Raw genomic sequence first — 27195 nt, forward strand, 5'->3', positions numbered from 1 at the left:
ATTAAAACAAGTCCCCTCCTTAATACCCATCACCCATCTGGCCCATCTCCCAGCCACCTCCCTCCAACAACCCTCAGTTTGTTCTCCATCATTAAGAGTCTGTGGTTTGTTTTCCTCTCTTCTCTTTTTTTCCCCCTTCCCATATTCATTTTTTTAAAATCCACACTGTTACAGGGTTTTAATGTGATTTCATCCAACATCAAAGGATAGGTAAGATTCAAAAGAGATAGAGGGTATTTTGGGCAAGAAAAATAAGAGCAAAAGCAAAGAGATAAGAATATCAGCAAACATGCTCAAGACTATAATCATTTATAGATCAGAGGGATGTGAGAAATAAAATGTAAAAGACATGAGAATTTTGGTGTTGAATCGAATAGCCTTAAAATCAAATCTTTCATTTTATAGATAAGGAAACAAAAGCCCAGAATGAGGAAATGATAGCCCCACAGTCTTCCAATGAGTTAGCAGTAAAAGTATACATAAGAGTTTCAGTCACTGTTCTCTACATCACAATTTTTTTTTTTAAGTTTATTTATTTACTTTGATGGGGGTGGGACAGAGAGAGGGAGAGAGAGAATCTGGAGTGGGCTCTGTGCTGTCAGGGCTTGATCCCTCCACCTTGAGATCATTGACCTGAGCCAAAATCAAGATTTGGTCACTTAACTGACTGAGCCACCCAGGTGCCCCACAATTTACTTTTAACATTGGGGCCAGCAGATACTAAGGTTGTAGGTGAATAAAAAGAGAGGGAAGGCAGAGACCTAGTTTGTATTATTTATGGAGAACCTACTTAAATACAGTCGTGCTGTACTAGGGATTTTACATATATATTAATCTTAAAATAAATCCTGTGTTATAGACATTATCTCCATTTTATAAAGAACGGGATACAACTGCTCATAGACGTTATCTCTATTCCTTTTCTTAAGTTTCTCAGCCTCCCTCCTAAATACTATATCTATCTCATCCAGTTACCCAGCATACCACCAGATTTCTCCTGCTGGTGTCTTGCTACTGACTATGAATCTGTATGTGACAAACTGAAACTAAATAGCACTTATACTTAACCTATGTTAATAACACAGTAAGAAAGAAAACCCAGTGGCCCAAGCTCCTATCCTCACATGGCTTGAAATTTTTAACTCTAAAATACGTTATAAAGAAGCTAACAATCTTAAAAAATAAAAAACAAAAATGATAACCCTAGAGAGCTTTGAGTTTGTCATTTATACCTGGTTAGGAGTTAGTTATCTGAGCTGCCTTTTACCTATTTTCTGAGATCAAGAAACCAAAGATAATGGCTTCAACTAAAAGAAAGGTAATAATTTTGAAGCAAGAAGCACTTTAGGAGACAATGGATGCTAAAAATAGCATCCATTTTTTTTTTGTCTAGGGTCTTCATTTTAGAGAGGAAAGGGGAAGAGAAATCTTACCCCTTTCCCTTCCAACACCACCTGACTCCCTGATCCCAGACTTTAAACCTATCAATTGGCATCAAAACTGCAGTGCAGATACAGCAGGGCCAAAACAGGCTTTGGCTTATTAGCAGGAAGCTAGCACTGTATATCTAAATGTTCAAAATATATCTTTTGCATTCAAATTTCTAACTTGAAGACTATCTGTATCAGTAAATTTGTTGTTTATTTAGGGCTACAAACTTAGGTAAAAGGGCACAGATATATATGTCTCCTGCTAACGCAGATCTATGTGTAGGATATTAGGTTGAAAAAGAAAAGGAGATCAGGAAGAATGGATGTGACTGACTGAACAATCTGTGGATGGTCACTGGCTCTATTCATTACTAGACATTACTAAATGTTTACAAATACATAAATTCCAGACAAATACATATACAGAGCTGCATATATACAACAACTATGTTTAAAATCAAAAGACAGAACAAAACATACCAAAATTAAATCCCAATCCTGGTTCACGTCGTAGGGCAGCTTTTGTATGCTGTGATCTCCAGTCAGAATGAGAAAGACTTTTTAGGACCTGTAAAGGACAATTTTATTAAAATAAATTGGATGAATTAAACATCAAATAAGAGAATACTGACAATTACAAGTGAGTACAGCAACTTGTGTGATTTATATTCAATAAGTCATTACTTAAATGCCTTCAACTATAATTTGATTTGTATATTAAATAAGCCACATACCAGATGTCTAAACATGTATTGCAGAGATTTTTTTTTTAAAGTGATGAAAATAAAACTAATCAATAGTATTAAAGTGGAGTGTCTCTAAGACAAATAATAGTCAGGGGTAGTATCAGACTTAGGACCGCTTTTCTGGAAATCTCACATACAAGCTCTAGGACATCTGTGATTGAGAAGCTGGGGAGAGAGCAACAATAGGATGGTGTAGTCTATCAGCTTTGATACCCTGTCCCAGGTGAGCCTTGCAGGTATGCCTTTGGGAATTGTCCCTTGGAGGATTCCATTTTCTACTATTTAACAAAACAAATTAGCCTAAAACTAGTTCTATTTATTTTCTGCTGCTGTCTGTAAACATTCTTAGAATATTCTAAGACACACTATAGCAGTCACCAGTTTTGTAAATAAGATTTTATTGGAACACCATGTCTATTGCTGCTTTTCCAGCATAGTTGTATAGTTGCCAGAAACCACATGGTCCACAAAGCCAAAAATATTTATTGTCTCTTTACAAAAAAATTTGCCAACCCTGTTCTAAACTATTAATAGGCTACTTTTCTTAATATCTGGAATATACTCATATTTCATAAAAAAAAGTATAATCAGATATACATGTATTATTCCTTTGCAATCCATTATTATACTCATGATAGTTGAATATACATAAAAGTAATCATTTGCATTTATTTAAGTTAATGGAAAGCATACTAGAACTCCCAAGTATATGTTTGAGGACAACAAAATCACACAGTTTACGCTTCAAAGTATTTGATGGAAATATCCATAGGCAATTCTAATATTCCAAAGAAAAGAGAAACTGAACAATATACTAAAAGATTAAGAACTAAGGGGTGCTGGTATGCCTGGGTGTCTCAGTCAGTTAAGCATCCTACTTCGGCTCAGGTCATGATCTCCTGGTTCATGAGTTCAAGCCCCGTGTAGGGCTCTGTGCAGCACAGAGCCTGGATCCTGTTTTGGATTCTGTGTCTCTGTCTTTCTGTCTCTCTGTCTCTGTCTCTCTCTCTGCCCCACCCCCACTTGCACTCTGTCTCTCAAAAATGAATAAACATTTAAAAACAAAATTAAAAAAAAAATGGTGGAAAGCCTCGGTGGCTCAGTTGGTTAGGTATCCAACTCTTGGTTTCAGCTCAGGTCATGATCTCATAGTTCCTCAGTTTGAGCTCGGAGTCCAGCTCCAGTGTCAGCCTCAGAGCCTGCTTGGGATTCTCGCTCTCCCTCTCTCTCTCTCTCTGTCCCTCCCCTGCTTGGACTCTCTCTCTCAAAATAAATAAATAAACTTAAAAAAAAAAAAGAACTGAACTTACATTTTTCGAAATCTGTAAAAACTGTCTATTTTGTAGATGACCACAGCTTACAAAGAGAATCATCTACATTTAACGTGACATTATGGATAGTCAAATATCGTGAATACCCTTTCAAAATAATAACACTTTATACAGTTTCGAAAAGAATAACCAGAGTATAAAAATACATATTTTCTTTGCAATTTTCATTAAATTTATTTTGGCAGTAAAACATGGTTTCTCTAATGCTTACTGTTCAAACATCATAGATGAAACCTGTAGTTGTTTACAGTCACATTCCACAATTAATTCACTGAATCTCCAAGTCAAGCCTAGGATTAAGGCACTATTTTTATTCCTATTTTGCCTATGAAGAAAGTGAGACTCAGAAAGGTCAAGTGAAATTGGACAAGGTCACTGTGCTATTACATAGTAGAACCAGGATTCTAACTGTAGCATTTACTATAGAGAATCCATACCATCAACCACCTTGCTATCTGTTCTTTCAGTTTAAGTCTCCTATTCGGTTATTACATTCTAAAAAGAAAAACATCCCACAAAAATGAGACCAAAAAACTTGGCTCTTCTAAGTGTGTGTTTACATACTACTGAACAAAAATTAGACCTCACAAAGTAAGTAAGTCTGCCGAGACTTTAAATACAAAAATTATTAGTGGAGGGGCACCTGGATGGCCCAGTGGGTTGAGTGTCTACCTCTTGATTTCGGTTCAGGTCATGATCCCAGGGTTGTGGGATCAAGCCCCGCATTGGGCTCTACCCTTGGTGTGGAGCCTGCTTGGGATTCTCTCTGTCTCTGCCCCTCTCCCCCCACTCACTCTCGCTCTCTAAAATAAAATTGAAAAATTAAAAATGAAAATGAAATAAAAAAGAAAATTAAAATGGACTTAAAATAATTTATAAAAAGTTTACATATTATTTTTCAGGAAAATGTTATATAAAATATAAAAGTAGCTACACCCTGGGGACAATCCCCATCAATCTAATGATATAATAATGTTATCCATTTAGAGAGGTGACTTAGTAGACAGAATATAGAAATTGTAGATTATTTGGATTTAGAATGGTTTGTGTCTAGACTCCCCAAGTATTTTTGAGACCCTGGACCAATTACAAACTTCCCTGTAGCTTCTTTTCAAACTTTGAAAATGAGGCTTTTCTTACTGGATAATTTGTTGAGATGATTAAAATAAGAAAATGTCTTGGAAGCATAATGCCATATAAATACTGATTTTATTACTTTGGGATCTCTGCCCAGAACAATGGAATTCCAAATCTCCAAGAGATGGCAACCTCAGTCAAGCATCAATTCTGCAATAATAGCACAACTATGTATTTTTAAAACTGTTTATGTATTTTTGAGAGAGAGAGAGAGAGAGCGCAAGACAGCATTCGTGAGCAAGCAGGGGAGAGACGCAGAGGTGGGGTGTGGGGGGACGGGGAAGAAAGAGAGAATATCCCAAACAGGATGGAGCCCGATGCCAGGCTGGATCCTACAACCCTGGGATCATAACCTCGGCCAAAATTGAGTCCTAAATTCAGCCAAGTGGGCCACCCAGGTGTCCTCCCAGCACAATTATAATTAAACGCTTTCGCCCATTTCTTAGGAACGTAAGAATCTTAAATTTTATGGGAGTGTCAAAGATGAGATACAGCTGTGTAAGTTTTCTGGATCAGGTTTTTCTATATACCTTATTGGAGATTGAGAAATCGGATCTTTTTTTTCTGGTGTGAGTTAAAAATAATTTTTAAAATGCCCAGATTTCTGCCTTCAGAGCCCATTAACGTGTATAGCAACAACAAATATTGGGCAGCAATCCATTAGAATTATTATAAATTCTAAAGCTACTTTTTTGGGGGCCAAGAACATAACTTTCTTAACTCAATTATTAAATACATTAAGTACCCCAAGAAGCAGCTGCTCTACTTTCCTTTTCCTCCGTAACTTTGCAAGCACTCAAGATACGAGTATCTGAAATCTGCGCTTTCTAGCATGTATCAATTGCATGATGACATTTACTTTATGATTTCTTCTTGGGCTGGAGGCATAAAGCCAGTAGAGAGTTTTCTCAAAATATACTGCAAAAACATGGCCTTTGCTCGTTCTGAGATGCCTGCCCAATTTAGACACAGTTTACCTTCGGGAAAGGGTGAGATTCCTGGGGGAAGTATATGGAGAGTTCCTAGGCCTGAGGGAAAATGAAGGACATTCCGAAAAATGCCTACGAAGGAACCGACGAGTTGCGAAGATGATAGGGCAAAATTGAAAGCCCGGACTGGATCATAAGAGAAGAGGGTAAGCGTGAAAGCAAGGCGAGGATCCGGACTTCAGGCCCGCAGCCAACGGTGAGGTCAGGAAGGCCAAGGCGTCCGAGATAAGCTCCTTCCTCACCACAGCTTCCTACCCTCCCGGGGAAGCGCCTCTTTTCGCCCCAAGCTTCCGCCCCCCCAGCCCCCCCCCCCCCAAACGCCACAACCACCATTCCCCAACCCCACCGAGCCTTGCTGTCTCTCACCCCGCAGCATCGCCTAAACATCGCTGCCATGGTTGACTCTTGATCCTGCTGCTTGGTCTCCAATTCTCTGCGCAGCTCCGGGACTCTAAAGGGGTCCTCCAACCCAGAGGAGCGACACCCGTCTGGCCCCGCCCACACCCTGGTCCCGCCCGCTGGTGTGGACGTGGGTGGGGAGCGGGTAGCCTAAAAAGGGTACCGTAAAGGAAAAGGAGGATGGGGGTGGGGGGCTGCGTGCTCGCTCCGAGCCAGCGCGGACCAGTAGGATCTTGGGCGGTTTGGGAAAGAGTGTCTAACGACCTCCTTTGGCCGACGTGTCCCAAGGGGTGGTCCCGGAAGAGGCTTCACTTCCCTCGGGCCCACAGAGTTTCGACAGCGCGACCTTTCGAGGACGCGGAACCCTTGAAGGCTCTCCGAGCCGGGCTCGGCGGCGGGAGCTGGAGGGTGGACCCGCGCCTAAAGAAGAGGAGCGAGTGCGGCGCGGGGCCTGTCGGGAATCTGGGTGAAAGGGAGGGGCTAGGGTGCGCAGTCCCCAGCCAGTTCTGGTGGTAAGATGCTCTCCCTGGCCTCGTCCCAGAAATTTACCAATCCAATTTTTTCTGCCTAAGTATTACAAGTACATTTTATTCTCGAAAGCTCGGCCGAAGCCATAGTATGTGCTGTGTTTCAGAAAACAAACGGGAAATCCCTTAGGTAAATTCGACCTTCCCGAATATTCCCGAGGCTATTTATTGCTACCCACGTGTGTGGATGTGGACGGTGTCCTTGGAAATAAATTGAGTTTATTTAAAGCTCCTGGCTCAGCGAATGAATGAATGTTGGGCGTGAATGTCTGCCCGAGGAATTCTATTTAAAGTCACCCTCTCTTCCTGTTAGACCCTGAGTTCGCAGTGGGTAAGGTGTGATGTTACAGTGTTGGGGGATTTGTAAAGCTGTCCAAGGTTTGGCTAGCTTTTTGTGAAAAAGCTAGTTAAGAACGCCACCGCAAGGAAGGAGTGTAAATGTTTCCCATAATCCCCAGGATTTTTCATTTTTATTGCTATCATCCTAGTTTAGGGTCTCATCACTCACCACTAAATCCTGTAAACTTGCTTAACAATCTTTTTTGCCTGATAAGTCAAGCCATTATCTCATTCTAATTTAGCTTTTCAATTCCTATATTCTGTTATGGTAGTCCCCTACAAGAACCTTCTACCTTTTCATCTGGGGATTTATAATGTATTTACTGAGACTGGGCATAAGGCAGAATGTTAAGTGCTAAATTAAAGTACCAGGGAAATTCGGAAAAGGAAGAATTCAATTGGTCCTGGAATCATCAAGGAAACATTCAAATAGGTGGGTAAAACACAAAGTGGACTGCTAAAGTTGGGTAGGAGTTAGTAGAAAAAAAAAGATTTGACTATGCATCTCTAGTTTTTTCTTAAAAAAAATTTTTTTTAATGTTTATTTATTTTTGAGAGACTCAAAGCATGAGCAGGGAGGGGCAGAGAGAGAGGGAGACACAGAATCCAAAGCAGGCTCCAGTCTGGGAGCTGTCAGCACAGAGCCGGACGTGGGGCTTGAAGCCATGAACTGCAAGATCATTACCTGAGCCAAAGTCAGACGCTTAACGGACTGAGCCATCCAGGTGCCCCTAATTTTTTCAATTTCTTATTCTGAACATTTAAGCACAATGAAGATGAGCAAAAAGTTCAAATCAGCCATATGATTTTATTACCTAGATTTAAAAATTGTTATTGTCCACTCGTGGGATTTAAAAGACAAAACAGATGAACATAGGGGAAAAAATAAAAATTGTTGTCGCACTTGTTTTATTCATGTGTGCGTGTCTGGTGTCATTTAGTTTTTGTCAGAACCATAAGTTGTAAACATTAAGACACTTCATTTCTAGTGGCGCTTGCATGGCTTGGTTGGTTAAGCGTCTGACAGTTGGTTTCAGCTCAGGTCATGATCTCATTGGGCATGAATTAAAGCCCTGTGTGGGTCTCTGTGCTGACAGCATGCAGCCTGCTTGGGATTCTTTCTTTCCCTCTCTCTCTGCCCCTCTCATGCTCACGTGTATTCATGCTCTCTCTAAATAAATAAATAAATAATCTTTTTAAAAAAAGATTAAAAAAAGTTCTAACCAAAGTTTAAGATAAGGTGACTTTAAGCCAACCTGATTTTTTTCTCTTTGCTTTTTCAAATAATACTTTTGTTTTCCCTAGCAATAGTAATAAAGCCATACATACTACATTATTATGAAAAATGATTTCATAGAAAAGGAATTTATGAAAAAAAATTATGATGATACCTCTTCCAAACCTCTGGGGATCACTTAAGGCTTTGTCAACCTTGACAATGGAAAACCAGGATCTCTTTCACTGACACTTCCGTTTTTAGAGCAAAGATTATACTTAAAAATTGTTGATCCCGCTTTAAACACTAGGTGTAGCTATTTGGCTTAGATCCCAGGAACTAAGACTCAACGGTGAATTTTTCGGTTAAAGACCCCTTTCTTTTATGTGTGAAGGATTAATCTGTATATTCATTTTTAATTTTTTATTTTTATTTAAATGCTTATTTTTGAGAGAGAGAGAGCATGAGCAGAGGAGGGGCAGAGAGAGAGGGAGACAGGATTCAAGACAGGCTCCATTCTGACAGCAACAAGCCTGATGTGTGGCTTGGTGAACTCACAAACCATGAGATCATGACCTGAGCCAGCTGGGACGTTCAACCAACTGAGCCAGCTACGTGCCCCATGTATGTTCACTTTATTTTTTAACCTGCAGGTTCAGAAATTTAAAATCATCAGTTTTCCCCAAATAAGGTCAGAGTGTAAACTAAGATTCTGGTTTGGACCACAATATGTAAAGGAGCTAAGATTCACCAAAGGAAAAACCAGCCTTTCTAGTGTGTATTCCTCAAACCAGAAAACAGAGAAACATGCTAGGAGCAAGGGTAGGATTTCCTGGATCCTAGGAACTGATAGAAGGATGAAGAGAATTCTTATAAGATCAAATTAGGTGCATACTGCTTAGTAAATGTTACCTTCCCAGGGAAAGGTCTTTAGAAACCTTTTCTGTCACTGTACATCAGTTTATATTGTATTCTAGAATTTCATATAAATGGAATCATAGTAAGTACTCTTTTCCAGCTGGCTTCTTTCACTTACCACAATTGTGAGATTCATTCATACTTAGTGTATCACTAGTTTGTTCCTTTTTTGCCGACTGCTATTCCATTGGATATAGCACAAATTGTTGATAGACATTTAGGTTGTTTCCAATCTGGGAGTATTACAAATAAAAATGCAGTAAACATTTGTGTGCAAAAGCAGACATTAATACAGTAGAAAATAAGCAGTGAAATCAACAAAATCAAAAGCTGATTCTTGAAAAAAAGTAATCATAAAAGTAATCATAAAAGACATGCCTCTAGCAAGACCAGTAAAGATAAGAAATGTTTAAGCAGTTTTAGAAAGTATAAGAGTTAACCATAGATTAAGGGAGATTTTTAAAAATATTTATTTATTTATCTAATCTCTACACCCAACATGGGGCTTGAACTCGTGACTCCAGGATCTAGAGTCACACATGCTACTGACTGAACCAACCAGGCATCCCCAGATTTAGGGAGGGTTTTTTTTTGTTTTTGGTTAATTTTTTAGTGGAGATTTAAAAAAAAATTTTTTTTAATGTTTTATTTATTTTTGAGAAAGAGAGCACGAGCAGGTGAGGGCAGAAAGAGACAGGGAGACACAGAATCCAAAGCAGGCGCCAGGCTCCAGGATGTCAGCACAGAGTCTGACCTGGGGCTCGAACCATGAGATCGTGACCTGAGCTGAAGTTGGATGCTTAACTGACTAAGCCACCCAGGCACTCCTTTAGTGGAGATTTTAAAATACCACAAGAAAATGCTGTAAGTTTTATGCCAATAAATTTAGGAACAGACAAAAGATACTTTTCTAGAACTCAGTAGAAATCATGAAGAAAGAAAGAAAAGGCTGGAATAAGCATTAACCACCCTCCCAACTATCCTACCTCCAGATGGTTTGTAATAATTCTTTCCTATATGAATGTTTTGAATCGGTAATGTTATTTCAGCATATGGTTCCCTTATGTCTAGTTATTGTTTTTTTCTAAGTATTCTATATTTTTCAAAAATTTATTCATTAAAATAGATTTTAGGTAGTCAAAATCTCAGCATTTACTGTTTATCTCCTATCTAGTCTAAGGAGTTAGGATCCAAAGTGATACAAACAGCTCGGCTGGTTGCCTGTGGAATATTGCCTTTAGTTTGGAATACAGGGCCTATAGAGTCCACAACTGAGCTGGGTTGTTACAGAAAGTCAAAACTTGCTAATGGGATTACCTGTCAACAGAATTATCAGTGAGTGAATTGGATGTAGCTGAAAGATCAAGTCTTCAACTTGAGAACCAGTTTATACTTCCCTGAGAGCTGTGTATATTTTTTTTTTAATTTTTTTTATTTAAAAAAAAAATTTTTTTTTTAACGTTTATTTATTTTTGAGACAGAGAGAGACAGAGCATGAACGGGGGAGGGGCAGAGAGAGAGGGAGACACAGAATCGGAAACAGGCTCCAGGCTCTGAGCCATCAGCCCAGAGCCTGACGCGGGGCTCGAACTCACAGACCTCGAGATCGTGACCTGAGCCGAAGTCGGACGCTTAACCGACTGAGCCACCCAGGCGCTCCCTGTGTGTATTTAATTATAGGGATGAAGAGTCATGAACTCTGACCAGGAAAGTCTCATGGATTCAAAGTTAAAACTCTGAGATCAAGGTTATAAGTGACTGAGTGGTATGCCACAATCATGGTGCAAGAAAACCTTATCTAGATCTAGGGTTAGCAAAGGCAAGTTTAGGCATAGGCAAAGTACTTAAGAACAGAGAAGACAGTGGAACTGGCACCATGGCCAATTGTTTTCACAAGGTCTAAACTGACTTCTATTCAGAATAAGAATGATTCATCAGATTATAAGTACTCATTAATTATTTAAAAATCTCAAAAATAAAGGTAAGTACGTATGAGGAAGAAAATAAGCAATGGTTAATGTTAATATTTTGGTATATAGCTTTTAGATTTTTCTCTGCATAGAACACACATTCATAATGTTTTTCTTACAGAGTTGGATTTTATTACATATATAATTTTGTATGTGCACTTTAAAAATGTAATAGATCAGAGGGCATCTGGGTGGCTCAGTTGGTTGAGCACCTTATCTTGACTCTCGATTTAGGCTCAGGTCATGATCACAGGGTTGTGGGATGGAGCTCTGTGTCGGACTTGTGCTGAGTATGGAGCCTGCTCAAGATTCTCTGTCTGTCTCCCTCTGCCCCTATATTATATACATATGTGTGTGTGTGTGTGTGTGTGTGTGTGTGTGTGTGCATATATATATATATACTGTATATGCATATTCTTTAGCCATGGAAAAGAAGTAAATCCTACCATTTGTAACAACATAGATGGAACTTGGAAGTATTATTCTGAGTAAAGTCATAGATAAATACTGCATATCACTTATATGTGCGATCTAAAAAAAGGTGAACCCACAGAAGTAGAGACTTTCAGGGCCTGGGGGCTGGGAGAAATGGGGAGATGTTGGTTAAAGAGTACAAACTTCCAGTTATAGGTGAATAAGTTCTGGGGATCTAATCTATAACATGGTGATTATAGTTAGTAATACTCTATTACATACTTGAAAGTTGCTAAGAGAGTAGATCTTAAATGTCCTCACCATAAAAAAGAAATTTTTATTATTTGGCACGATGGAGGTGTTAGCTAACACTATGGTGGTGCTGTATATATTTACAAAATCAACATGTTATATACCTTAAACTTATACAATAATGTATATCGATTATATCGATATGTATATCGATTATATTAAAGATGGAGAAAAAAAGCATAGAAAATAGTCAGAGACCAAGTATTTGAATTATCACCACTTAAAAAAATTTTTTTGTTTACTAATTTATTACCTTTATATGTACATTTTTGAAACATACTTAAATACATGTGGTTAAATGACAAATTTAGAACTTTTATCTTTAGCTTTAAAATACAATTGCCTTCCTGAGAAACTTAACAGAAGACCATGGGGGAGGGGAAGGGAAAAAAAAAAGAGAGCCAAACCATAGCAGACTCTTAAAAACTGAGAATAAACTGAGGGTTGATGGATGGTGGGAGGGAGGGAAGGGAGGGTGGGTGATGGGCATTGAAGAGGGTACCTGTTGGGATGAGCACTGGGTGTTGGATAGAAACCAATTTGACAATAAATTTCATATTCAAAAAATTAAAAAAATACAAAAAATACACTTGCCTTATTAATATGTAAGATATTTATATATATTACATTCATCATCTTAATATAATTTTAATAGTTCCCTTGATAAATGGATAAAACATATTCATCCTTTTATATTCATATCTCTTTGTAATGAGTATATCACCCATTTTAGCTACATTTTTAACCAAAGTAACTAACTTCTGTATTCTCAGTCACAGAAGAACTAGGAGATAGGTAACTGAGAATTACCTATCATAGACAAGCCCTTTAGCCCTGAAAGGAATCTAATGAAAGTTGCTTATTTTCTATGAATACCTATCTACATCTCTTTTATATTTATAAAGTATAAGTGCAAACATGACCATGTGTATTAGACATGACCTAAAGGTATTTACATATCTCTTTTAAAATAGAGGTACCTGGGTGACTCAGTCAATTGAGCAACTGACTCTTGATTTCGGCTCAGGTCATGATCTCAGGGTTCATGAGTTTGAGCCCCACATCGGGCTCTGCATTGACAGTGCAGAGCCTGCTTGGGATTCCCTCTCTCTCTCTCTCTCTCTCTTTCTGTTCCTCCCCTGCTTGTGCTCTCTCTTACTCTGTCTCTCAAAATAGATTAATAAAGTTTTTTTAAACTAGTAGCTAATGGATGATGAAAATGTATATAATATCATACATATGTATGATAAAACTATGTTTACTTGTTTTTGTATTCTGTATTTTATGAATTTACATCTACTTATGAATTGTCGAGGTAGTCTAAGGCTATTTTAACTTAATGAAGTTAATTTAACACTAGTCAAAGTTTTCAGTGAGTTAGGAATTTTGGAAATCTTGTTTGAGGTTGATCTTTAACACAATCTGTTGATCTTAATTATTCAAAGAACTATGATATTTAAATTTTGGGGGGGAGGGGGGGTCCTGGGTAGCTTAGTTGGTTAAGCATCCAACTCTTGATCTCAGGTCAGGTCTTGATCTCAGCATCATGAGTTCAAGCCCCATGTTTTGTTTACTTTGTTTGGACTCTGCTGGGCATGAGGCCTACTTAAAAAAAATTTACAGGCAGTATGAACAGAGATACTAGAACTGTATGATTTGCAGTGTTGTCTGAAGTTCACAGAAGTAAATCTTTCAAAAGATAGTTGAACCATAATTTTTATATTTTTATAACTTTAAACATTTAATGGAGGTAAAACATCAGTATAGGAAATCTAAGAAGTTAGAATTAATCTTTCCCTGAGAAAATAATATTATGCTAACATGTTTCACATTATGTTAAAATCTGGGAGAACATATAACTATTTTTAAACTCAAATTACCAAACCGATTAATTTGTTCAAGGATTCACCTTGATAGAAATAAAACCTAAACTTATTCTTGTATAATTTTCCCCTGTATTAAATAACAATTATTTAAACTTTAAAACTTTTGTTTAACAATACTGTTTTTTGCGGCACCTGGGTAGCTCAGTCAATTAACCCTTAGACTTCGGCTAAGTCTAAGCTCGTGGTTTGTTTGTGGGTTCGAGCCCCTTCTCAGGCTCTGTGCTGACAGCCTGGAGCCTGCTTCGGATTCTGTGTCTCCCTCTCTTTTCCCCGTTCATGCTCTCTCTCTCTCTCTCTCTCTCTCTCCCCCTCTCTCAAAAATAAATAAACATTAAAAAAAATAAAATACAAGTACTGGTGGTTTTTTTGGCGATGGGTGGCTCAGTCGGTTGCATAACTGACTCCTGATTTCAGCTCAGGTCATTCTCCCAGAGTCATGGGATCAAGGTTTGTGTTGGGTTCATGCTCAGTGCAGAGTCCACTTGAGATTCTCTCTCTCCCTCTGCCTCTCTTCCCCACGTATGCTCTCTCTCTCTCAAGTAAAAAAAAATAATAATAAAATAAAAGTACTGTTTTTTAAGAATTTCCCCCCCCATTGTTTCTCAGCCTGATAACCACTGGTATTTCTCTGGCTTTTATCTCGAAATTTTATAACCAAAGCCGTTAATTTAATTTACAGTTAAGCAACTCCTCCTCCTCCTCTTCCTCATATTTCTTCTCATATTCCTCCTCTACTTATACTTTTTTCTTCTTTTTCACCAAATTACAGTGTCAACAAGGCTCTGAAGCTTTTATAAATTGTCAGCAAACTTATAGTATTAATATGCTTCCTGAAGATTGCTGAATTTCTTATTAGTCTTTATAAGTCAATCAGAACAGGATTTCCTTTTAGATTTTACAATTAAATTTAAAAATGTTCTCTCTTTTTTTTTTTTTTTTTTTTTTTTTTTATTTTTGGGACAGAGAGAGACAGAGCATGAATGGGGGAGGGGCAGAGAGAGAGGGAGACACAGAATCGGAAACAGGCTCCAGGCTCCGAGCCATCAGCCCAGAGCCTGACGCGGGGCTCGAACTCACGGACTGCGAGATCGTGACCTGGCTGAAGTCGGACGCTTAACCGACTGCGCCACCCAGGCGCCCCTGTTCTCTCTTTTTTTAAATGTTTATTTAACATTTAACAAATGAGGGAAGGGCAGAGGGAGAAGGAGACACAGAATCCAAAGCAGGCTCCAGGCTCTGAGCTGTCAGCCGAGAGCCTGATGTGGGGTTTGAACCCACAAACCGTGAGATCATGACCTGAGCTGAAGTCGGACGCTTAACTGACTGAGCCACCCAGGCATCCCTAATTTTAAATTTTTCTTAAGAAATAGACAAAATTGTGCCATTTGTTTGTTTAGAAAATATTTCATATTCAGCAGACAAATCTCATTAAAACCATGGGCAAGGAAGGGCACTCTGGAAGAATGTAAAGTTGCTTTTCCCCATATTTTATTATGTGTTTTTTGGAGAGGACTTTCCAGACATGGTCAACTTGTAAGTTCTATTGTAAGATTTTGTTATACCTCATTGTAGTTTACACAAAGCTCTGCCTCACATCTTCACTCAGCTTATTTGTGCATATTTCCATGGGACTTCCTTATTTCTTTTCCAAGAGGAAGGAACTAAACCAAACCAAAACAAAACAAACAAAAACCATACACTTTGAATCCTTCAGTTTTCTCAGATTGTCACAAAGCCCCAGAGAAGTCAGAAGCAGTCATTCCCATTCCAATGACATTCAAGCCTATGCACAGAATTGATATGCACACCAAGGAAAGCTATTTTAGAAGTCCAGCTCTATTTTACAGCCTATAAAAAACTAATTTCAATTTTTCCATGTTTTCTTTCCTTTGAAGATAGATATTTTTGAACTGAACATCCCTATAGTGTGCACAAGCAGTAGATCTTTATCATCCATTAACCTTGAAAAGTTTCCCAAAAGAGAAAGAGAGATAATGAGAGGTAATCAGTCCAGGCACAGAAAGAGCTGCCATTATAAGAAGAGGATTATAAAAGACTAATTTTCTTGTCTTATCCTTCTGTATCACACTTCTCTGTATTCGTTACATATCTTTTCCACATTTATGTTGGACTTGGCCATGTGACTTGCTCCCACCAAATAGATATCAGCAAACACAGACAGGCAGAGACTTGATAAGCATTTGTACATTGGGTCTTGTCTTCCCTAAACCCTTCTGCCACTGCGTGAACAAGCCAACATGAAAGACATGGAGAGGCCCAGCCGGCCTAGGAGTCCAGCCATCCCAACTGAGATCCCAAACATGATTGAGAAGTTATTCTAGAACATCCAGCCTCAGTTGAATTCACAGATGATTGCAATTGTGTGAGTGAGACTTGGTGAGATCAGAAGAACCTCAACAAAAATTTGGAAAAATAATAAATTGTTTCAATCCACTAAGTTTCGTGTGGTTTGTTACACAGTAATAGATAACTTAGATATCCTTTCTAAAGAAGGGAAATGGCTTCTTTCTTTCAATACAAAGACCTACAAAGAACTGACAAAAGAAAATAAAGGGCATAAGACAAACAACATGAAATTCTAGCAGTGGTTGGAAAAATTTAACAGATCAGGGAGGTAGGATGTGACAGGGGCAGTTTTTTAACTCCAAGGTTCAGACCAGCCAAGTTTGACTATATTATCTCAAGATCTGGGAGCAAACAGATATGAGCAAATATCAGAATTTCTAAGACAGACAAGCAAACAATTAAGGCACATAAAGGAACAACCACATTACCCAGTCTCCTGTCACCTGTCAGAGACCACCATGAAAACAGCTGCCCAACATTAAACAGCAGCTGTGGACAAAAATCAGATTTGGTCAAGACTCAGGTTCAGCATCAAGAGCCAACAAGGTTGATCCCTAAACAATGACACTCACAGAAGTGAGAAAAGGCAACCCAGTACTTAAGGGGTCTAGATGAGGTGCTTTCTTAGGCTGTATGCTTCTGCTGGTTCAGTAGGCTTCTGCTAGCTCAGAGTTATTTAGTTGGGTTGAAAACAGAGCTGGGAAAAACAGAGCTGAGTTTACTTAGATATGAGGGAGGTAATCAACCATAGACTGACTGTCATCGAAAAAAAAAATAAGGCAGGGTTTATTAAAACAAGAACCATAAGCTAGTAGCAGAACAATGAATCTTCTTTGTTGGGCAGGTTGATTGGCTAAAAACTAGCAAAAGAACAATTTGTCCTGGAAAAGGATAGCAAGACTTATTAGGGAAAGCAAATTCAATTATTTATGGGTTTTCTGAGAAACCTTATGATTTCAGCTATGGAGTACATTTGATTGCTATCTGTGTACAGAGGTTAGATCATTCTTCAGCTTTTCCATCTTAGTTAAGCCTCCATATTCCTCACCATGAATCCTCAGGTGGGTATTCTGAAATTTTTCCTGCTGTCTGCAATGTTTATTTCATTGTGTTTCCATATTAAGACTGTATATACGTATTATAGATTAGATTAGATTATAATGGCTTATTTGTGATTAGGAGGACAAAGATTAGAAATGGCGTGGAAATAAAGGTGATGTGGTTGGATTCTGAAGTCAGGCTGATTTGATGTGACTCCACTGTATCTTTATCATCCTATCTAGTAAGTATCTTCACATAATTAATATTCTATGCATGTTTGATTGATAAGTTGTCAATACAGTGAATTTTGGATAAAAGTTCTCAGGAATCCACTTCAGTCCTTTCTGTCTCATCAAATACTCTTCAAGTTTACAAAATAATGATTAGAACTGGAGTCCACTTGCTATGTTTTAATCACATAAGTACTTCTTGTTTTATTTGTGTACTTTTGAAACAATGATATCATATAATATACCTGTAAGATAAAAATTACTTTAATTATAACTATTACCCTCAAATATTATGATGAAATAAGATAACAAACATGGTGTCATAGTCATTAATAATCCTTTCATTTTTTTATCATATTGACCTCATAGCAATGTTGTGACAATTAAATGAGTTAATAGAATAATTGCTATATGAGTGTAGCTATTATTATATAATTGTAATAAACATTATAAAAAGAAGGTCAAAAGTGTATACAATAATTTGGCAAGACTATATCAAGGGTTTAGGCTGCATTATAAGTATACCACTGAGGTACTAGATAATGGAAGAAAGGATGCCTTGAATAAACTATGCCTTGAATAAAAGTACTAAGCACTATTGTAATGTCTTTTTGGGAAAAACTAACTCAAGAGAATCTAATGGCTAGTCCATTTAAAGGCATGCCTGTGTGCCTTATTATGCTTTAATTCTTATAAATTTCCCCACCAAATTCTTTTCTTTTTTGGTCAGTCTCAACCGCTGCCTCAACTTTAGACACTATTGACAAATCTTAAATACATAATTCTCTTCTGATCTCTGATATACCATAAGCACCTCAATCAAAACACCTGTAAGTATTAAAGAACCTTCTCCCCTAAGCATGTTTTTCTTTCTATACTCCTATTGATTAATAGTACCATTATCTAGGACATCACCCAAACCTAGAGACCTTGTTGTCCTCATTGATTCACACTTCCCCTTTACAGCCTCATCTAACGGTCATTAGGTACTGCTCGTTGTGCTCTCCCACACATTTCTTCCCCATCCCTATTTCCCCTCTGTTAGTTTAGGCCTATAAACTTCTCTTGTCTGGTGTGCTACAATAATCACAAAATTAATGTCTTCTCCTCTAATGTATTCTTTACATTGCTTCTAGAGTTATCTCTCTTCAAATGTAAGTCTAGAAATTCTGTTTCCTTGCTTAAAACCTTCCAAGTTTCCTAGTCCGTTACAAATCAAGTTTAAATGCCTTATCATGGGGCACCTGGCTCAGTAGGTATACCATGTGGCTGTTGATCTCAGGGTTGTGGGTTCAACCGCAAGTTGGGTGCGGAGATTACTTAAAAATAAAATAAAAAACAAATAACTACTCATGCCCTAAATTCCCTTTTTGTTTGTATCTCAAAGCAAGTTTTCCTCATCTATATTAGTACTTAGTACTCTGTATTATCATATGATGATTTACATACTTGTTTTCCATCTAGGTATTCATTTCTTGAAAGCAAGGACTATGATTTATTTAGTTTTATACTGCCAGAGCCTAACAGAGTACCTGGCATTCATAGCTGAAATTCATTAGCTTTATGAATAATAATTCTAATAAATATTCATGGAGCTCTTACTATGTACCAGGCACTGTTCAGAATTACTTTTACATGTAAGTAAGGCATTCTTCACAACAATCCTGCAAAATAAATACTCTTAGCATCCCAATTTACAGGTGAAGAAACTGAGACTCCGGACAATTATTTAATATGTCCCTAGCTACACAATTAATGAGTGGCAGTACTGGGTTTCAGATCCAGACAATCTGCTTTACAATAATTAGCTCCTATCAGGAGCTAATATCCATAATAGTGTGGGAATGATATCATGGACCTTGAAGAGGGAATCTCAAGGGCAGAGCTCCACGGTATTAGTTACATGTCCTAAGCCTTTTCCTCTTATATACCTCTTTGCTTATCTTTCTAAAATGAAAATTTGATCCTATCTATAATTTTAACACCTACCCTGGCTTGTTATTTATAGGATAAATTTAAAGCTTCATTCCATAATAGAAAAGAACCTTTACTTCCTAACCTCATGCTACTTATCTGCCCCCTCTCCCTCATATTTCTCTTCTATGCCATGATCTTTAACACCATCATGCCTCTCCATAAACTGATCCCCCTACATATAATATCCTGCCTCTTGCATCCCCATCTGATTATTACTCATGCTGTGAGAGGCAGCTCAAATGTCACCTTGTGAAATTCTCAAAGTTGCATGTCAAATCAAGTAGTTTCTCCTGTGTGCTCTCTGTACAAACCTCTTTTACAATATAAACTTAATAAAGGGCTAGAGACCTACATAACCCAACCTGTACACAATTGTATAATAGAAATAATAGTATACTAATCAAGTTATGCAATAGGAAGAATCGTAGTATTTTACTTTCATCTCTCCAAGAAAGCTGTAGATCCAATTTATAATCCATGGTCTGTTTGGTCCCTCTATTTTTTCTATTTATTTATTATCTTTCATTCTGAAACTGTGTTCAAATCTCTCTTTATAACCCTCCCTATATTCTTCATTCCTTATTGAGGGAAAACTCCACAAGTGCAGCCCTTGCTTTTCTCATTTTCTCATCTTCTTTCCTCTCCTCTTCTCTACACTACCTTCCTCTCTTCCATCCCCTTCTCCTCCCCTTCTCTCTCTCTTTTTCTTTTCCTTCATGGCTTTATTGATTTATAAATCATGTACCTTCGAATTCACAGTTTTATTTATTTATTTATTTATTTATTTATTTATTTATTTATTTTTAATATATGAAATTTATTGTCAAATTGGTTTCCATACAACACCCAGTGCTCATCCCAAAAGATGCCCTCTTCAATACCCATCACCTACCCACCCCTCCCTCCCACCCCACATCAACCCTCAGTTTGTTCTCAGTTTTTAAGAGTCTCTTATGCTTTGGCTCTTTCCCATTCTAACCTCTTTTTTTTTTTCCCTTCCCCTCCCCCATGGGTTTCTGTTAAGTTTCTCAGGATCCACATAAAAGTGAAAACATATGGTATCTGTCTTTCTCTGTATGGCTTATTTCACTTAGCATCACACTGTCCAGTTCCATTCATGTTGCTACAAAGGGCCATATTTCATTCTTTCTCATTGCCACATAGTACTCCATTGTGTATATAAACCACAATTTCTTTATCCATTCATCAGTTGATGGACATTTAAGCTCTTTCCACAATTTGGCTATTATTGAGGGTGCTGCTATAAACATTGGGGAACAAGTGCCCCTATGCATCAGTACTCCTGTATCCCTTGGGTAAATTCCTAGCAGTGCTACTGCTGAGTCATAGGGTAGGTCTATTTTTAACTTTTTGAGGAACCTCCACACTGTTTTCCAGAGTGGCTGCACCAGTTTGCATTCCCACCAACAGTGCAAGAGGGTTCCCATTTCTCCACATCCTCGCCAGCATCTATAGTCTCCTGATTTGTTCATTTTGGCCACTCTGACTGGCGTGAGGTGATATCTGAGTGTGGTTTTGATTTGTATTTCCCTGATGAGGAGCGACGTTGAGCATCTTTTCATGTGCCTGTTGGCCATCCGGATGTCTTCTTTAGAGAAGTGTCTATTCATGTTTTCTGCCCATTTCTTCACTGGATTATTTGTTTTTCAAGTGTGGAGTTTGGTGAGCTCTTTATAGATTATGGATACTAGCCCTTTGTCCGATATGTCATTTGCAAATATCTTTTCCCATTCCGTTGGTTGCCTTTTAGTTTTGTTGATTGTTTCCTTTGCTGTGCAGAAGCTTTTTATCCTCATGAGGTCCCAATAGTTCATTTTTGCTTTTAATTCCCTTGCCTTTGGGGATGTGTCAGGTAAGAAATTGCTGTGGCTGAGGTCAGAGAGGTCTTTTCCTGCTTTCTCCTCTAAGGTTTTGATGGTTTCCTGTCTCACATTCAGGTCCTTCATTCATTTTGAGTTTATTTTTGTGAATGGTGTAAGAAAGTGGTCTAGTTTCATCCTTCTGCATGTTGCTGTCCAGTTCTCCCAGCACCATTTGTTAAAGAGACTGTCTTTTTCCCATTGGATATTCTTTCCTGCTTTGTCAAAGATTAGTTGGCCATACTTTTGTGAGTCTAGTTCTGGGGTTTCTATTCTATTCCATTGGTCTATGTGTCTGTTTTTGTGCCAATACCATGCTGTCTTGATGATGACAGCTTTGTAGTAGAGGCTAAAGTCTGGGATTGTGATGCCTCCTGCTTTGGTCTTCTTCTTCAAAATTACTTTGGCTATTTGGGGCCTTTGTGGTTCCATATGAATTTTAGGATTGCTTGTTCTAGCTTCGAGAAGAATGCTGGTGCAATTTTGATTGGGATTGCATTGAATGTGTAGATAGCTTTGGGTAGTATTGACATTTTAACAATATTTATTCTTCCAACCCATGAGTATGGAATGTTTTTCCATTTCTTTCTATCTTCTTCAATTTCCTTCACAAGGTTTCTATAGTTTTCAGCATACAGATCTTTTACATCTTTGGTTAGATTTATTCCTAGGTAATTTATGCTTCTTGGTGCAATTGTGAATGGGATCAGTTTCTTTATTTGTCTCTCTGTTGCTTCATTATTAGTGTATAAGAATGCAACTGATTTCTGTACATTGATTTTGTATCCTGCAACTTTGCTGAATTCATGTATCAGTTCTAGCAGATTTTGGTGGAGTCTATTGGATTTTCCATGTATAATATCATGTCATCTGCAAAAAGTGAAAGCTTGACTTCATCTTTGCCAATTTTGATGCCTTTGATGTCCTTTTGTTGTCTGATTGCTGATGCTAGCACTTCCAACACTATGTTAAACAACAGCAGTGAGAGTGGACATCCCTGTCGTGTTCCTGATCTCAGGGGAAAGCTCTCAGTTTTTCCCCATTGAGGATGATATTAGCTGTGGGCTTTTCATAAATGGCTTTTATGATGTTTAAATATGTTCCTTCTATCCCGACTTTCTCGAGGGTTTTTATTAAGAAAGGATGCTGAATTTTGTCAAATGCTTTTTCTGCATTGATTGACAGGATCATATGGTTCTTATCTTTTCTTTTATTAATGTGATGTATCACGTTGATTGATTTGCGAATGTTGAACCAGCCCTGTATCCCAGGAATGAATCCCACTTGATCATGGTGAATAATTCTTTTTATAAGCTGTTGAATTAGATTTGCTAGTATCTTATTAAGAATTTTTGCATCCATATTCATCAGGGATATTGGCCTGTAGTTCTCTTTTTTTACTGGGTCTCTGTCTGGTTTGGGAATCAAAGTAATACTGGCTTCATAGAATGAGTCTGGAAGTTTTCCTTCCCTTTCTATTTTTTGGAATAGCTTGAGAAGGATAGGTATTATCTGCTTTAAATGTCTGGTAGAATTCCCCAGGGAAGCCATCTGGTCCTGGACTCTTATTTGTTGGGAGATTTTTGACAACTGATTTAATTTCTTTCAAATTCACTTTCAAATCCACACTTTTAATATGCACAGTGTGGATTGCCTTGGTGGCTCAGTTGGTTAAACTACTGACTCTGGGTTTCAGCTCAGGTTATGATCTCACGGTTTGAGTATAAGCCGCACGTAGGGCTCTGCACTGACAGTGTGGAGCCTGTTGGGGATTCTCTCTCCCTCTCTCTCTCTCTCTCTCCCTCTTCCTCTCTGCCCCTACCTTGCTTACGCTATCTCTATCTCTCTCAAAATAAATAAACTTAAAAAATTAAAATGCACAATGTAACGGTTTTTTAGTATATTCACAGAATTGTGCAACTATCACAGTTGTCTGATGTTTGAGCATTTCATCATCTCAAAAAGAAGCTCCTTACCCATTGGCAGCCACTCCACATTCATTTTTCAGTTGATGGACATTTAGGTTGTTTCTTTTGTGCTATTACAAAAAATGCTGTTATGAACATCAATGTACATATTTTTTTATATGGATGTATATGTTAATTTCTCTTGAGTATATACCTAGGACTAGAATTGTGGGGTCATATGGTAACTATGTTTAACATCTGAGGAGTTCTCAAACTGTTTTCCAAAGAAGCTGCATCATTTTACATTTCCACCAGCAATATTTGAAGGGTCTAATTTCTCTGTCTTCTCCAACACTTATTATCTGTCCTTTTAATGATTACCACTATAGGCTATGGGAAATGATATTTCATTATGGTTTTGATTTGCGTTTCCCTGGTGACTAAAGATGTCAAGCATTTTTTCATGTGTGTATTGATCATTTGTATATGTTCTTTGGAGAAATATCCACTCAGAACATTTGCCCATTTTTAAATTTAGCTATTTATCTATTATTGAGTCGTAAAAGTTCTTTATATATTGTAAGTCCCTCTTTAGATATATTATTTGCAAATATTTTCTCTCATTGAATGGTTATTTTTTTCTCTTTTTTGATGGTGTCTTTTGAAGCAAAGAAGTTTTTAATTTTGCTGAAGTCCAATTTATCTGTTTTTTTTCTTGTGGCTTGTGCATTAGTTATCATATCTAACAAGGCTTTGCCTACCCCACAGTTATGAAAATTTACTCTTATGTTTTCTTCTAAGTGTTTTAGAGTTTTATGTCTTACGTTTAGGTCTACGATCCATCTTTAGTTACTTTTTTTTTTTTTTAAGCTTATTTATTTATTTTTGAGAGAGAGAGAGAGGATGAGAAGGGTAGGGGCAGAGAGAGAGAGCAGAGAGAGAATCCCAAGCAGGTTCCACACTGTCAGATCACAGCCTGATGCGGGGCTCAAACTCACGAACTGTGAAATCATGGCCTGAGTCAAAATCAAGAGCCATACCTTTAGCCAACTGAGCCACCCAGGCGCCCCTTGAGTTACCTTTGTGTACAGTGTGAGATAGGGGTACAGCTTCAATCTTTTGCATGGATATATAGTTGTGACAGTGTCTCATTTTGTATGACTAATCTAGCAAAAAAAAAAGTTTATAACTTTCCAATATTTGAACTTACTAGTCTTCGATACTGTTCAAAAGGTCTTGTATTCTAGAGCCAATTGTTTGCTGGTTTAATTGACGATCTTACACTTTTTGTAAAATACCATTTTCATTTTTAGTCTTTTCTTAAAACTTTTTAATCAAATTTTCATGACTGAAATAATTATTCTTTTATCAGTTTTTTATATAAATTTCATTTGTGTGTGCAAAAATCCAATCCATTTTATGAGTGGCCAAAGTTAAAAGCTCAGATCCTGTTATAAATTATTAAAACAATATTTGTTGGACTTTTGGTTTTAATTCTAGGTGGTTGATTTCGAAGTTTTGTTTTGTTTTTGTTTTTGTTTTTGTTTTCACCGTGGAGAGTGACAGGAAACTGGGTTTGCCTCTTGGTTGATGTCAAGCCAAAAGATACAACCAAGGCAAAGAATAGGAAAAAGAAGGGTTTTACTTGCAACAAGTGAAGGAAAACACCAGGGATCTTTCCCAAAGCAGTGTCTCCCCAACAACAAAACTGGGGAAGCTTTAAGGTGGGAATACAGTGGGAAATACAGCATGGAATTGAGGCAAAATTCATCTTAAAGTGACTGAGTCCAGGTCAAACTCACAAGCCAGTAAGGATCAGTATCATCAATTCTCTGATTCTAGTTTGTCCAGTATTGAGTGCTCAAAGGGGTTTAGATCCTGTGAAGATAATGCAAGAGTGTGCATCAGGCCAATCTTCACTTTTGAATTAGTGTGGGGAGCTTTACCACTGATTTATTGTCCCCTATATGATTAGGCTATCTCCTGGCCTGATAGTTTGTTCTTAAGTTCTTTTGTTCCCTTAAAATCATTATCTACTGGGGTCTTCTGCAGTTTCAACCTATCCTAGGAAGTTCTGCAAGAAATGTGCTTTGTGCAAGTAGTGCAGCTCACACATAGATCACAAGATGGATGAGAGCCTAAAATGACTTTTCTTATGTCAAGAAAGCTATGCTTTGTCTTTTTTTTCAGGGACCCCCTAGCTCTTTCTGCTTATAATAACATCTTATACAATGTGACAGTTAAATGTAGAGCTACCACAACAATAAAGATATGTTTAACAGAAAAATATTTTATACTGTTCAATTTTTTAATATAATAAAATATATATAACATAAAATTTGCTGTTTTAGCCATTTTAAGGGTGTGGTTCAATAGCATGAATTACACTTAATGATGTTGTACAACCATACCCCTCTCTATATCTAAACATTTTCTTCACCTACACAGAAATTCTGTACCTATTAAGCAATAACTCCTCATTCATCACTCCCTTAACCCCTGGCAACCCTAATCTACTTACTGTCTCTATGAATTTGCCCAATGTTAATATTTCATACAGGTGAAATCCCCAAATATTTGTCCTTTGTGTCACTTAGCATAATGTTTTCAAGGTTCACTCATGTTGTATCATAACCATTTTTTATAGCTGTACTATATTCTATTATATGTATATACTACATTTTGTTTATTCATTTGTTGATATTGAAGGGGTTTGGAACAGACCCCATCCCCACAATGTGTCACTTTGGCATTTTGTCACTTGAGAACCTGCAGGCTTAAGAGAAATTTTAGCTCTCCCTTAACCACACAGAAGAATCTAAATTGGGGATCTTTCCCAGAATAAGGGTTATTAGCAGAGATTAATTTTATGTGGGTGACTCATCTGTATGGTAAAGCAAACATCTAATTATAAAACATCTGCTCTTTTTATTGCCCTGTGAAATGAATTCTTGGTTCTCTAAAATCCCAGACCTTTACCCTCATCTCCTTAGTTCAAAATAACATAGGTACCTCATTTTGCCTGTCTTTGGAATTTCCATGTCGGTGTGGAGTCCAGTATGTATGCCTATTAAATTTTATTTTCTCATGTTAATCCATCTCAAGTCAATTCGATTCTTAGTCCAGCTAGAAGGACCTTGAAGGGGAAAGGAGTTCTTGCTCCCTGTGAAGGGAATGAGGTATTCTTGCTCCCCAACAAGATCTATTCATTTGTTGATAAAACATTAAAATAAACACATTCCTAACTGACTGAGCCACCCAGGCACCCCGAAATAAACACATTCCAAAAGCACTTGGGCTTTTACCCTTTGACTTTTGAGATTAATACTGTAATGACCATTTGCATGTAAATATCTGTTAGAATCCTTGTATTCAATCCTTTGGGGGTAAATACCCAGGAGTGGAATTGCTGGCTTAGATGGAATACATCAGTTTTTAATTTTTTTTAACGTTTTATTTCATTTTTATTGTATTTTATTTTATTTTTGTATTTGTACTTTTTAAATTTGTTTGTTTTTTAATTTACATCCAAGTTAGCTAGCATTTGGTGCAACAATAATTTCAGGAGTAGATTCCTTAATGCCCCTTACCCATTTAGCTCATCCCCCACTCCCACAATCCCTCCAGCAACCCTTTGTTTGTTTTCTATATTTAAGAGTCTCTTATGTTTTGTCCCCCTCCCTGTTTTTATACTATTTTTGCTTCTCTTCCTTTATGTTCATCTGTTTTGTATCTTAAATTCATCATGTGAGTAAAGACATATATTTGTCTTTCTATGACTGACTAATTTCACTTAGCATAATACCCTCCAGTTCCATCCACGTAGTTGCAAATGGCAAGATTTCATTCTTTTTGACTGCCAAGTAATACTCCATTGTGTATATATACCACATCTTCTTTATCCATTCATCCATCGATGGACATTTGGGCTCTTTCCATACTTTGGCTATTGTTGATGGTGCTGCTATAAACATTGGGGTGTGCATGCCCCTTTGAAACAGCACACCTGTATCCCTTAGATAAATACTGAGTAGTGCAATTGCTGGGTCGTAGGGTAGTTCTATTTTTAATTTTTTGAGGAACCTCCATACTGTTTTCCAGAGTGGCTGCACCAGTTTGCATTTCCACCAGTAGTGCAAAAGAGTTCCTCTTTCTCCGCATCCTCGCCAACATCTGTTG

The 27195-nt window shown here is 37.6% G+C and overlaps 1 protein-coding gene across 1 annotated transcript in view; it reads right to left on the reverse strand.

Annotated features, from left to right (window-relative positions):
- The window catches only part of ACADM (acyl-CoA dehydrogenase medium chain), a 33488-nt gene extending 27067 nt beyond the window's left edge, over nt 1-6421 (reverse strand). The window contains exons 1-2 of the mRNA XM_078451780.2: nt 6000-6421; nt 1911-1998 (exon numbers count right to left, since the gene is read on the reverse strand). Of these exons, the coding sequence (XP_078307906.1) occupies nt 1911-1998; nt 6000-6029 (118 nt within the window). The 5' untranslated portion in view covers nt 6030-6421. The remainder of the gene's footprint in view (nt 1-1910; nt 1999-5999) is intronic.
- Nucleotides 6422-27195: the final 20774 nt, after the last annotated feature.

Source organism: Panthera onca, chromosome C1, assembly GCF_046562875.1.
Source record: "Panthera onca isolate mPanOnc1 chromosome C1, mPanOnc1 haplotype 2, whole genome shotgun sequence".
NCBI classification, from domain to species: domain Eukaryota; kingdom Metazoa; phylum Chordata; class Mammalia; order Carnivora; family Felidae; genus Panthera; species Panthera onca.